Source organism: Mesoplodon mirus, assembly GCF_964341445.2.
Source record: "Mesoplodon mirus genome assembly, chromosome: X".
Taxonomy (NCBI): Eukaryota; Metazoa; Chordata; class Mammalia; order Artiodactyla; family Ziphiidae; genus Mesoplodon; species Mesoplodon mirus.
In genome coordinates this window covers 54813359-54826830 of record NC_138981.1, presented here as the reverse complement: position 1 = coordinate 54826830, position 13472 = coordinate 54813359, and the positions used below count along the sequence as shown (strand labels likewise).

The 13472-nt window shown below is 38.6% G+C and overlaps 1 protein-coding gene across 1 annotated transcript in view; it reads left to right on the top strand.

Annotated features, from left to right (window-relative positions):
* EDA2R (ectodysplasin A2 receptor) overlaps positions 1-13472 on the top strand; it is a gene marked incomplete at its 3' end in the record, with an annotated part of 107913 nt that overhangs the window by 49517 nt on the left and 44924 nt on the right. Inside the window, exon 2 of the mRNA XM_082609807.1 lies at positions 4336-4432. Within this exon, the coding sequence (XP_082465933.1) occupies positions 4346-4432 (87 nt within the window). The 5' untranslated portion in view covers positions 4336-4345. The remainder of the gene's footprint in view (positions 1-4335; positions 4433-13472) is intronic.

Below are 13472 nucleotides of genomic sequence, written 5' to 3'. Positions count from 1 at the left end.
ATATAAATGGAATCATATAGTTTTCCTTTTGTGTGGCTTCTTTCACTTAGCATAATATTTTCAAGTTTAATCCATGTTGTAGTCCTCATCGAGTATTTCATTCCTTTTCCTGGCTGAATAATATTTAATAGTATTGATAGACCACATTTTGTTTATCCACTTAGTTAATTTACATTTGAGTTGTTTCTACACTTTTGGCTATTATGTACAATGCTGCTAGGAACATTCATGTACAAATTTTTGTGTGGATATATATTTTCAGTACTTTTGGGTATATACCAAATATTGGAATTGCTGGATCACGTGGTAACTTTATGTTTAATATTTTTAGGAACTGCAAAACCATTTTCCAAAGGGACAGCACCACTTTACATTCTCACCAGTAATATATGAGGTTTGCAATTTATCCACATCCTTGCCAACACTTAATCATCCCCTTTTTTATTATAGCCACCTTAGTGGGTATGAAGTGGGATTTCATGGTGATTTTGATTTGCAATCCCCTAATTGCTAATGACGTTGAGCATCTTTAAATATCCTTATTGGCCATTTTTATATCTTCTTGGAGCAATGTATATTCAAGTACTTTGCCCATATTTAATTAGGTTATTTGCATTTTTATTGTTGAGTTGTAAGATTTCTCTAATATATATATATATATATATATATATATATATATATATATATATAATCAGTTCTCTATAATTTATAGGTTTTCTTCTCCCATTATGTGGGTTGTCTTTTTATTTTCTTTTTTTTTTTTTTTTTTGCGGTACGCGGGCCTCTCACTGTTGTGACCTCTCCCCTTGCGGAGCACAGGCTCCGGACGCGCAGGCTCAGCAGCCATGGCTTACGGGCCCAGCTGCTCCGCGGCATGTGGGATCTTCCCGGACCGGGGCACGAACCCGTGTCCCCTGCATCGGCAGGCAGACTCTCAACCACTGCACCACCAGGGAAGCCCTATTTTCTTGATATTGTCCTTGAAGCACAAAAGTTTTAAATTTTGATTAAGTAAAATTTATCATTTTATTCTGTCTCATTGCTTTCCTTTTGGTGTTGTATCTAAGAAACCATAGCCTAATCAAAGGTCACAAATATTTATACCTATATTTTCTTATAAGAAAGAAATATTTAATTATAAACATTTTTATGTTTTCTTATAAAGCTCTTTTAAGAGTTTTATAGGTTTATATCTTTCATTTAGAGGTTTGGTCCATTTTGAGTTAATTTTATATATGGTGTGAGGTAAGGGTCCAATTTGATTATTTTTTATGTAGGCACCCAGTTGTCACTATGCCTTTTTTTGAAAAGCCTGTTCCTTTCCCATTGAACTGTCTTGGCACTCTTTTTGAAAATCAATTGACCATAGTATAGCAACTTTATTATAAATGGCTACAAATTAGAAACAGCTCAATGTCCATCAACCAAAAAAAATGCATAAATAAATTGTGGCATATCCATACAATGGGGTACTACACAGCAATGGTAAAGAATGAATATTGCTACATACAGTGTAATGGATAAATCTCACAGACATTACATTGAGCAAAGAAAGCCAGAAACAAAAAAGTGCTCTTTTTTTTGAAATATTTATTTATGTATTTATTTGGCTGTGCAGGGTCTTAGTTGTGGCACCTGGGATCTTCTTTTGCCACGTGTGGGATCTTTTAGTTGTGGCATATGGGATATTTAGTTGCAGCATGTGGGATCTAGTTCCCTGACCAGGGATCAAAACCGGGCCCCCTGCATTGGGGGCACAGAGTCTTAGCCACTGGACGACAAGGGAAGTCCCAAGAGTGCTCTTATATGAATCCAATTTATATGAAGTTCAAGGACAGGTTAAACTAATAATTGTGATAGAAGCCAGAATAGAAATTACCTGGGAGAAGGGGATGGCACTGACTGGGAAGGGGCATGAAAGGGTCTACTGAGGTAATGGAAAGGTTTTGTATTTGTATCTTTATCTGGATAGTGTTTGTATGAGTATATACATATGCCAAAATCTTATAGGTCTGTATATATTGCTGACTTATACAGCAGTTTGAAAGATTCAGACATATCTTCTGTGACATTTCAGAAGAGTGTTAGCTGCAGTTATAGGATGCTTCAGAGTAGCTCTGATTTTCTTAAAGCCTAATTATTCTCTCCCACCTTCTCTTAAAATAAAAAGGCAGTACATCTACCACAGGACACTGCTGACCACAGGGAAGAACTTTACATAAGGTCTGAGTTTGTCCCTGGGTAATAATTTAACCATTATTAGACAATTTTATGCATATGCCCTGACTTCTTCAGAACAGATCAGAGTCTATGTGACTTTCTTCTCTTTTAAAAAGGCAATTTGTTAAATTTATAATGAAAGACAGTTTAATTTGTATGCTTTGGATAAACAGTTTGACAAAAGAGGGGGAAAAAGTCCTTTGTTTATCCCCTGGGACCTGATATGGGGATTTGGCAATATGCCTGACTTGCCTAGACACAGGTCTCAAAGCCAAAGTTAGAGGGACATGTTAAAATTCATGCCACATGATGTTTATTACATGGGAGGGGCTCTGGATACCAAACAGAATAGGGTGTCTCAGACACCCAAAGACCAGAAACAGCTGCTGTGGAGATTTTAGATGCCTATATCAGGAGCTTATCTCAAGGGCAGGACTGCTCTTTGGCTCCTGACAATGTTTTTCTGTTTTTGTGGGCAAGAGAAGGATACAGGGGAGTTGTCCAGACAAGTATGCTGGCCCTGTGCCCATGACAGTTAATTCCCTTGTCATGAGGGCTGTGAGACCACTGATGGTTTTTGTTCTTAATGAGAAGATGGGGTAGGGAGGGGAGCGTGCATACTGAGGGTGACACTATGGGCCAGTAATCGAAACAACATAGGAGGGAGCATCTTCAGCTTGTGCAAAAATGGATTTTGTAGCCCACTTTCTTCTGAATGAATGCATGGGAAAGAATGGCCCTGTTGATGGTGGGAAAAGGTGCATTCAAGCAAAAATGCCAGACAGGATGACTTACCCCATCGCTATTGGGGACTTTTGAAGGGAGGAGTGATGGTCTCTCAAGGTGTACATTCACACTCTCCTCTCTTCTGGCTGGAAGTACATACTTAGGACTTTCAGTACTTTGAGAAGCCACCTGAAGTTCACCTTGGCATAAGGTCAAGGACTGCACAAAAGAATCTCATCCCACCTTTCTCTTTGAGCAGTGAAAGCCCCATGTATCAGTTACTTACATTAAAATTCACCTTTGTAGAAAACTCTCTCTCTACATACTTAACTCTGTCTTATTTTGTATAGCTTTTCAAATCCTTCAGAATGCTTTGATGGACCTTAGCTCATTTAATCATCCCAAGAGCTATATAAGGTAGGTGAGGAATATACTTCCCCCTTTCTTCAAATTAAGTAACTAAGGCCAGAAAAAATAAAGTGAATCATCCAGGGTCATAGGTTGAAAGAAGAAGAGCCAAGTAAGTTGACCAACCATCCCAATTTACCTGAGACTGTCCCAGTTTTAACACTGAAAGTCCCATGTCCTGAGGAAGCTTCTTAGTCCTAAGTGAACCTGGATGATTGGTTACCCTATATCCAGGATAGAACCCATATCTCCCAACACTCTGACCAATGCTAGTGCCACTGCCCTATGCCATTTTTATTATGAGAACTGTTATCTGACTAGTGTTTCCTTTTCTCTACACCTTAGTGTACCAGCACATTTATTCATGCTGGGCCATTCTCCCTTCTACCCAGACAAGGACAGAGGCAATGACAGCTAGTTCTCCTCAAAGTTAAAGACAGTTTTGGCAAAAGGGAACCATGTTTCAGCTTTCTCATCCACAAAAGAAGGATGATAATCTCTATATTGCTTACCTCACATGGATGTTGTATGGACCAAATATAATGGGTATTAAAGTGCTTTCTAAACTGTTAATAGCTGGTAACATGTGAAAGATTGTGGTTATTCACTACTCCCTAGGCAGAAGCCAGCTCCTTGTCTTATTCTCTTTCCAGTTCAGCAAGTGTTGTAGCCACTAGCTGTGTGAACTTTGGTGAATCCCTTGGTCTCTGTGCTTCATTTTCCTCATATGCAAAATTAGGCTAATAATTCTTGATATTGTTGTTTTAAAGGTTGAATTATTACTTGTAAACCACTTAAGAGTTCTTGGCACATGGTCAGTGCAATATATGCATTAGCTGTTTTGGGTTGGCTTTCTCAACCCTTATAACCCAGGACCAGAGACTAGATTAAGAGGCCCATAAACCAATTGACATGGAAGCCACTACTTACATTGAAATCCCTTTCCACTAGTTCCCTAATTGTTGTGTTCTGTGCCCATAGCATTCCCACCATGGATTGCCAAGAAAATGAGTACTGGGACCAATGGGGACGGTGTGTCACTTGCCAACTCTGTGGGCCTGGACAAGAGCTCTCCAAGGTAAGTCCCCCTGGTCAGGATACTTATTTCTGTAACATCTTAGGAACCAGACTGGCAACCAAGAGAGTCCAAGATTAGGAGAGACATCCCCATCTGTGTCTAATCAGTTTAGTAGATAAAACAAACCAAAGATTATGACAGGGGACTTCTCTGGTGGTCCAGTGGTTAAGACTTCACCTTCCAATGCAGGGGGTGCAGGTTCCATCCCTGGTCGGGGAGCTAAGATCCCACATGCCTCAAGGCCAAAAAAACCAAAACATAAATCAGAAGCAATATTGTAATAAATTCAGTACACTTTAAAAAAAATGGTCCACGTCAAAAAAACCAGAAAAAAAAGATTATGACAATAGCAGTCACAGCTCCATTAAGAAGTCAATCTGGGGCTTCCCTGGTGGCGCAGTGGTTGAGAATCTGCCTGCCAGTGCAGGGGACACGGGTTCGACCCCTGGTCTGGGAAGATCCCACATGCCACGGAGCAACTAGGCCCGTGAGCCACAACTACTGAGCCTGCGCTTCTGGAACCTGTGCTCCGCAACAAGAGAGGCCGCGATAGTGTGAGGCCCATGCACCACGATGAAGAGTGGCCCCCGCTTGCCACAACTAGAGAAAGCCCTCCAAAGAAACGAAGACCCAACACAGCCAAAAAATAAATAAATAAATAAATAAGCCAACCATTAAAATCAAAAAAAAAAAAAAAAAAAAAAAAGAAGAAGTCAACCTGGCAGCATCAGGGGTAGGGGAGGATTCCATAAGACAGTGGGGCATTTCAAGAGTAAATGTGTAATGCAAAGGCCTAGGAAGGCTGTCAACTAAAGCAGGGCCCACTCGTTTGGGGTTCAGGAGCCAGATATCAGGTCTTGGGAATGGGAAAGAGAGAAGAACTGAGTAGTCTGAAATGTGGCCTCTGTCTAGAGGGACTGGGCCACTGAGGAAACTGCAAGACAGGCTTCATTGATGGGGAACTAGGGAGGGTCTAGAATCCTAATTAGTGGTAAGAGTCAGAACAAAACCACCTACAAAGCAGGGATTTTATACACAGCCCTGTCTTGCAGAGCTGGAGCTGCTTAATTGTTCCTGCTTTACGTCCCTGTTGGTCCCAGAACCTGGGGGTGGTATTAAATTTAGGCTGCAGCTGGGAACACAAAGGCTGGGAACAGACAGCCGGCAAATTTCTTTTTCCACACTCACATATTTTATGAAGTCGTTCATTAATTCAGCAATTACTTATTGAACACCTACAAAGTGGCAGGCATGGTTGTAGCCACTGTGGGTATGGTAAAACAGACAAAATTATTTGCCTTCATGAACATTACCTTTTAATTAGTGGAGCAAACAATGAACAAGATACATACATAGATATGGAAGTATGGCAAGAATTATTTAGTGACCTGATACAGAGTAACTGGGTGGCTGCTTAGATCAGGTAGCAAGGGAAGGCCTCTCTAAGGAGGTGCCTTTTGGGGAGAGAATACAGCTAGTGCACAGTTCCAAGGTGAGAATGAGCTAGGCATGTTCAAGAAAGAGGAAGAAGGTAAGTGCAGCTGATGATTGGTGAGTGAGAGGTAGAGTAGTACATAATGCGGTCACAGAGGGAGGTATCAGCCAAACCATGGGAATCTTTAAGTTTATGATGAGAAATTTTAATTTTTTACAAAGCACACTAGGAACACTTTGGATAGTTTTAGTTAGGAGAGTGACATGATACTCTGACTGAAACAAAAGGTATCAATTATTTAGCCCGCCTCCTTCCTACCTCCCTATTTCACAAATGAAGAGACTAAGGCCCAGGGATATTAACAGACAAGCACTAACTCTAATTTTAACTCTTTACACATAGCATTCTATATCACAGTGGGGTGCCCACATGGTTAATAGGGGATCCCAAGACCAAGGAAAAGTCTTCAGAAGTTAGGTCATGCTAGACATTAGGATGGACCCAATGGAATAAGCTACTTAGCTTGAAAAAATCTATTTTAAATATCACATTCATCTTCATGATCAAAAGTCTTGGCACTCCTATAAGAACAACCTCTGAGAAATGTTCCTGTCATGTACATGGCCATTACCTTTAAAACCATCCATATTTACAAACCTGAACTTCTCCAAGGGAGAAAAATACGTCTTTCTGTTAAAATGCTGTTACCAAATTCTCAAACAGTGGCCCATGATGAAGTGTGCATTTGTCTAAGCACCTCTTTTGTTGTCATTTATTTCAGCACCACTAGAAAGCTCAGAAAAAATGAATGAACTGCAGTATTGTGTTCCTGCAACTGCTTTATGTAAAAACAGCTTGTAGTTGTAGAGAAGTCTGTACTCTGTAAAGAGCTTTCATGTGCATTATCTCATTTGGCTCTCGAGTCTCACCAAGAAGGTATTATGACCCCCATTTTAGATGTTGAAACTGAGACTCAGAGAACGTATGCGACTTGCTCAGTCACAGTGGTTCAGTAAAAATTGGATATACATGGGTTTGAGTCCCAGATTTGCTGTGGGCAAATTAGTTAACCTTTGATTAAATTAGGATGTACTAAGTTAAAAGTAACATAAAACTTACCAGTGACTTGAACCATAAACACATTTATTTACGTAATGAAATTTGGAAGCAGGGATCCTTGTGTTTGGGTGGGCAGATCAACAATATCGTCAAGGACCCAGGCTCTTTTTATCCTACATCCTGGGCACCTTGCCATTTTTTCCTCATGCTTGTGGCCTCCTGGTTAACATAACTCAAAGCATTACATCTTTACATCAGAGTCAAAGTCAGGAAGAAGGGGCAGAGACAAAGTAGTGTGACATTGTTAGTGAAGAAGTATTTTCCTAGAAGCTCCCCAACAGATTTCCCTTTGTATGTTATGGGCCAGAGTTGTGCATTATAAGTATCTCAAAACTGCTGGGAGTGCTAGGACATGAGTCCTAGCAAACAAAAATGGGATTTCCATAATGGACTAAGACCAATCAAGAATCGCTTCTTGGACTTCCCTGGTGGTGCAGTGGTTAAGAATCCGCCTGCCAATGCAGAGGACATGGGTTCCAGCCCTGGTCCGGGAAGATCCCACATGTCACAGAGCAACCAAGCCCGTGTGCCACAACTACTGAGCCTGCACTCTAGAACCCACAAGCCACAACTACCGAAGCCCGTGTGCCTAGAGCTCATGCTCTGCAACAACAGAAGCCACCGCAATAAGAAGCCCACACACCACAATGAAGAGGAGCCCCACCTCGAGGCAACTAGAGAAAGCCCTCGCACAGCAACAAAGACCCAATGCAGCCAGAAAGGAAGGAACGGAGGGAGGGAGGGAGGGAGAGTCAGTTCTTAAGGCTGGTCACTTTGCCACCCAGAATGAAATCAGTGTTCTGTTAGTAAGGAAGAAAATGGGCAATGACGTTTGGTTAAGGAGTTAACAGCATCTGACACAGTCTTGTTTTTATAATTTATTTTATTTAGTTTTAAAGTTCACTCATATGAACCATAAACATCATTGTAAATAAATATTTAAAGAAAATCAATACTCTTTCCTCAGGACACATTTTTAGATGTATAATTGTCAAGCTAAATAATGCATACAGTTTTAAGATTCCTGTAATATATTAGCAGATAGCAATTGTGAAATTTTTTTACTAATTTCCACTATAATTACATTTATTTTCAACAGTTCATGGAATTCTTATATCCCAGAAGCCTAACCACACATAAATAATGTGTGTTTCTATAATCTATTAATTTTGTCTTCCTTTGTAACATTAAATTACTAACATATGAGGACTTTATGTTAATTTCTTTTTTACTTTTTTCTATTTGATAGGGGAAAATATCACCTTTTGGTGTTTGTTTATTTGCAGTTTTGTGAACCGTTTCTGTTTGCTTGTTTTTTCTCTTCTATTCATTGTTTATTGTTCATTCTTCACTCATGTAAGGCACCTGAGTAGAAAAACAGACAGAATAATATGGGGTATTTTAAAAATCATTTATATAATGTGTAATACTTTTAAAAATCAGAAATGGTTTTGAATTTTATTTCATTTTATCATTCATTATCTCTTGACTATTTTATGTATGTCCCTTTGATATATAAATCTGATGACATATATTAATAAATTCCAAAATTAATGTATCTTGCATCCCGAGGGTAATTTTATTGTGATTTTTGATTAAATGCCCTCTTATGTTTTATAAGTTAACATTTTATTTATAATAAATAAGTACTCAACACCATCAGCATCAAAACTTATATAACAACTGTGCTAGCTTGGTAAAATTAATTAAGAAGATCAATGTTTTTCTGGTTATAAAACTGGTTAGTAGCAAAAGAGTTTTGGGGGACTTGATCATTTGAACAAATTTTCTTTGCTTCCTCATTAGAAAAGAAAAAAATTTCAATATAAATTTTTCATGATAATTTCTTCCTTTTTAATTTCTTAAGAAATGAAACATCTACTTATTCAAGGAATTCTTGTTGAGGACAATTTGATAGTGTTTATCCACAATGCCAATCTCTGCTTTTAATTGGTGTACTTAAACCATTTATATTTAAAGTAATTGTTGATATGTTAGACCATTTTATCATTTTAGATTTTTCTGTTTCTTGTTCTTCCATTTGTCTTTTCTTGACCCCCTGTGGGTTACTTGAACATTTTTTTTTAGGATTCCATCTTGATATATTTGTAGGGTTTTTGTACAGTTTCCTTGAAATCATTCTGGGTACAGTAAGTCCCCTACAAAGTTTGAGTTGTGAACTTTCAAAGATGTGAAAATGCATTCCATCAACATCAGGCATGAGTGAAATTGAAGCTTGCCTTCTGTCTCCTATTGCTGACGATCCTTCAGCTCTACCATCTCCCACCTCCTCTCCCTCCTCCAGTCAGTAACTCTTCTTGCCTGTTCACTCAATGCCAGCCCCTGTATGCCAGCTGTTGTACTGTACTACTATACTTTTCAAGGTACTATACTGTAAGATTCAAATGTTTTCTTTATTTTGTGTTTGTTTGTTATGTATTATTTGTGTGAAAAGTATTATAAACCTATTACAGCACAGTACTATATAGTCGATTGTATTAGTTGGGTACCTAGACTAACTTTGTTGGACTTACGAAAAAACTGGACTTAATGAACACACTCTCAGAATGGAACTCGTTTGTATATAGAGGACTTACTGTATTACAATATACACATGAGACTTACCACTCTCCAATGTTATCAACATTTTACCATTTTTAGTACAGTATGGAAACAGTACTTCTACTTTGGTTCCTTTACTTTCCTTACTTTCAAATATCATTGCTTTGACTATTAGATAATTTTATGATTTTTTTTTTTGTGGTATGTGGACCTCTCACTGTTGTGGCCTCTCCCATTGTGGAGCACAGGCTCTGGACGCGCAGGCCCAGCGGCCATGGCTCACAGGCCCAGCCACTCCACGGCATGTGGGATCTTCCCGGACCGGGGCACGAACCCGTGTCCCCTTCATCGGCAGGCGGACTCTCAACCACTGTGCCACCAGGGAAGCCCTATGATTTTTCTTTTAATCATTAAACAATATATAAAACTGATGAGAAGTACAGTTTATTGTATATAGCCATATTTTTGTTCTTCCAATGTTCTTTTTTTCCTTCCTGATGCTCCAAAATTCCTTCTTCTATCATTTTATCATCTCCTTTCTGTTTGGAATTTTCTTTCTTTTGAAGAACTCCTTTTAGCCATTCTTTAAGGGTACATCTACTAGCAACAAATTCTTTTAGTTTTCCTTTGCCTTAGAATGTCTTTATTTCATGTTAATTCCTGAAGGATGGTTTCAACGGATATAGAATTTGAACTTGTGGCAGTTCTTTTCTTTCAGCACTTGAAAAACATTGACCACTTCATTCTGGACTCCATGGCTTCAGATAGAAACCTGCTGTCATTCCTATTGGTATGGTCTTTAATTAATGTCATTTATTTTGTAGCTACTTCCAAGATTTTTTCTTTGTCTTTAGTTTTTAGAACTTTCATTACAATGTGTATTGGTGTTCATTTCTTTGACTTTCTTCTATTTGAGAATTTCTCATCCTCTTGAATCTGTAGATCTTTTGCCAAATTTGTGAAGTATTCAACATCTACTTATTTGAAAGTATTTTCAGACACATATTTTCCTTTTCTTTTCATGAGACTCTGATAATATAATTGTTTGATCTTTCATTGTTGTCCCACAGGTCCATGATAGCATACATTCTATTTTTGTGTCCTCAAGTTCAGTGATTCTATTATCTGTCATCTCCTCCCTACTATTGAGTTCATACAGCGAGATTTATATTTTATTTTTATAATTTCTATCTAAAATTACATATTTTTATAATTCCTATTTCTTTTTCGAGATTTTTTATTTCTTCTTTTGTTTCAAGATGATGTGTGATTGCTTGTTGAAACATTTTATGATGCCTGCCTTAAAATCCTTGTCAGATCATTCCAACATCTGTTTCATCTAAGTGTTGGTGTCAGTTGATTGCTTTTTCTTATTCATGTTGTAGTTCCCTGATTCTTGTTATGACAGGATATTTTTCTTTCATATTTTGGACATTTTTGTCAATTATATTAGGGAACTCAGGGTTCCGGTTAAATCTTTTATGTTAGCAGGCAGTTACCTGTTTAGGTTTATCACACAGGTCCTTGCCTACTTTTGTGAGTCTGGTTCTAACAACAATTTAATTTTCCGGGTCTTTGTGGTTGTGATTTTGGTCTGTGTGGTTTATCTGGTGCTGCTATGGCTCTCACTACTCTCTGCTGGTGCTGCCTAAGGGGTGTAAGGAATTGGGCCAGGTCACTGGTGCATCTAGATTAGAGGAAGGAAGTCTCTGAGTTGTGGGAGAAAGGATATTTCTCAGGCCAGACCACTTCTTGTGGTAGGATACCACTGCAATGCACCATGGCCACATGTCTCTAGATGAGGGAGAAGTCTCAGACCCACAGGACAAAGAGGCCTCTTGGACTGGATATGTGTTGTTTTGAAATCCCCCTTTCACCCACTGCAGCCTGGTGTCTCTGGTTATGGAAGAAGTTTCCCAGAATGGGTCACTTGTTGTGATAAAACATTATGCCTCAAGCCTGCTTATTTGTGAAACATAGATGATAATGCACAGCTTACAGAGTTTTGTGGAGAATAAACAAGAATATAAGACCATGAGAGCAGGAATTTGTCTGGTTGATTCAATTTAGTCACAACACGCAGGATAGCATCCTGACACATAGTAGTCACTCATTAAGTATTTTCTGAATTAATGAATTGATGAATAAAATAAAAAGGCATGGCTGACACATGGTTATTCTCAATAAATGCTAGCTAGCTAGCTCTCATCATTCTCTTCTCTAGCAAGTGAACAAGGGAAGAGTGGGGCTCATGTCTTTTTACTCCAATGATCTTTTTCTTTTTTTATGATTGGAGTAGGGGCCCATCCAACTCCAATATAACCTCATGTTAACTAATACATCTGCAGTGACCTATTTCCAAATAAAGTCACATTCTTAGCTACTGGGGTTTAGAATTTTAACTTTTGAATTTTGGGAGGGACACAATTTAACCTGTAGCACTACCTCACTAAAGTGCTGTGTGAGGATTTGCTGTAATTATTACTAGTAAGTAGACATATGAAAGAATTACAATATAAATAATTATTATTACTATTTGAGGCCCTACTATATGTCAGGGACTATATTGTTATACTTCCTTTTTTTTTTTTTTTTTTTTTTTTTTGCAATACACGGACCCCTCACTGTTGTGGCCTCTCTCGTTGCAGAGCACAGGCTCCGGACGTGCAGGCTCAGTAGCCATGGCTCACGGGCCCAGCCGCTCTGCGGCATGTGGGATCTTCCTAGACCGGGGCACAAACCCGTGTCCCCTGCATCGGCAGGCAGACTCTCAACCACTGCACCACCAGGGAAGCCCTGTATGACAGTCTTTAGATTCATCCACGTCTCTACAAATAATCCAATTTCGTTCCTTTTTATGGCTGAGTAATATTCCATTATATATATGTACCACATCTTCTTTATCCAGTCCTCTGTTGATGAATGTTTAGGTTGCTTCCATGTCCTGGCTATTGTAAATAGAGCTGCAGTGAATATTGTGGTACATGAGTCTTTTTGAATTATGACTTTCTCAGGTTACATGCCCAGGAGTGGGATTGCTGGGTCATATGGTAGCTCTATTTTTAGTCTTTAAGGAACCTCCATACTGTTCTCTATAGATACTGTACCAATGTACATTCCTATCAACAGTGTAGGAGTGTTCCCTTTTCTTTACATCCTCTTCAGCATTTATTGTTTATAGATTTTCTGATGATGTACATTCTGACCGGTGTGAGGTGATACTTAATTGTAGTTTTGATTCGCATTTCTCTAATAATTAATGATGTTGAGCAGCTTCTCATGTGTTTGTTGGCCATCTGTATGTCTCCTTGGGAAAAATGTCATTTTAGGCATTCCATCCACTTTTGGATTGGGTTCTTTGTTTTCATGATAGTGAGCTGCATGACCTGTTTGTATACTTTGGCAATTAATCCATTTTCAATTCTTTCATTTGCAAATATTTGGTTGGCCAAAATGTTCATTCGTGTTTTTCTGTACCATCTTATGGAAATCCCTGAACTGACATTTTGGCCAACCCAATATTTTTTTGTCCCATTCTGAGGGTTGTCTTTTCATTTTGTCTATGGTTACCTTTGGGGTACAAAAACTTTTAAGTTTAATTAGGTCCCATTTGTTTTTGTCCTTTTTTTCATTACTCTATGTGGTAGGTCAAAAAAGATTTTACTGTGATTTACAACAAACAGTGTTCTGCCTGTTTTCCTCTAAGACTTTTACAGGGTCTAGCCTTACATTCAGGTCTTTAATCCATTTTGAGTTTATTTTTGTGTATGGTGTTAGGGAGTGTTATAATTTTATTCTTTTACATGTAGCTATTCAGTTTTCTCAGCACCACTCTTTGAAGAGACTCCCTTCTCTCCATTGAATATTCTTGCTGCTTTGTCATCTATTAGGTGACCATAGGTGTGTGGGTTTAACTCTGGGCTG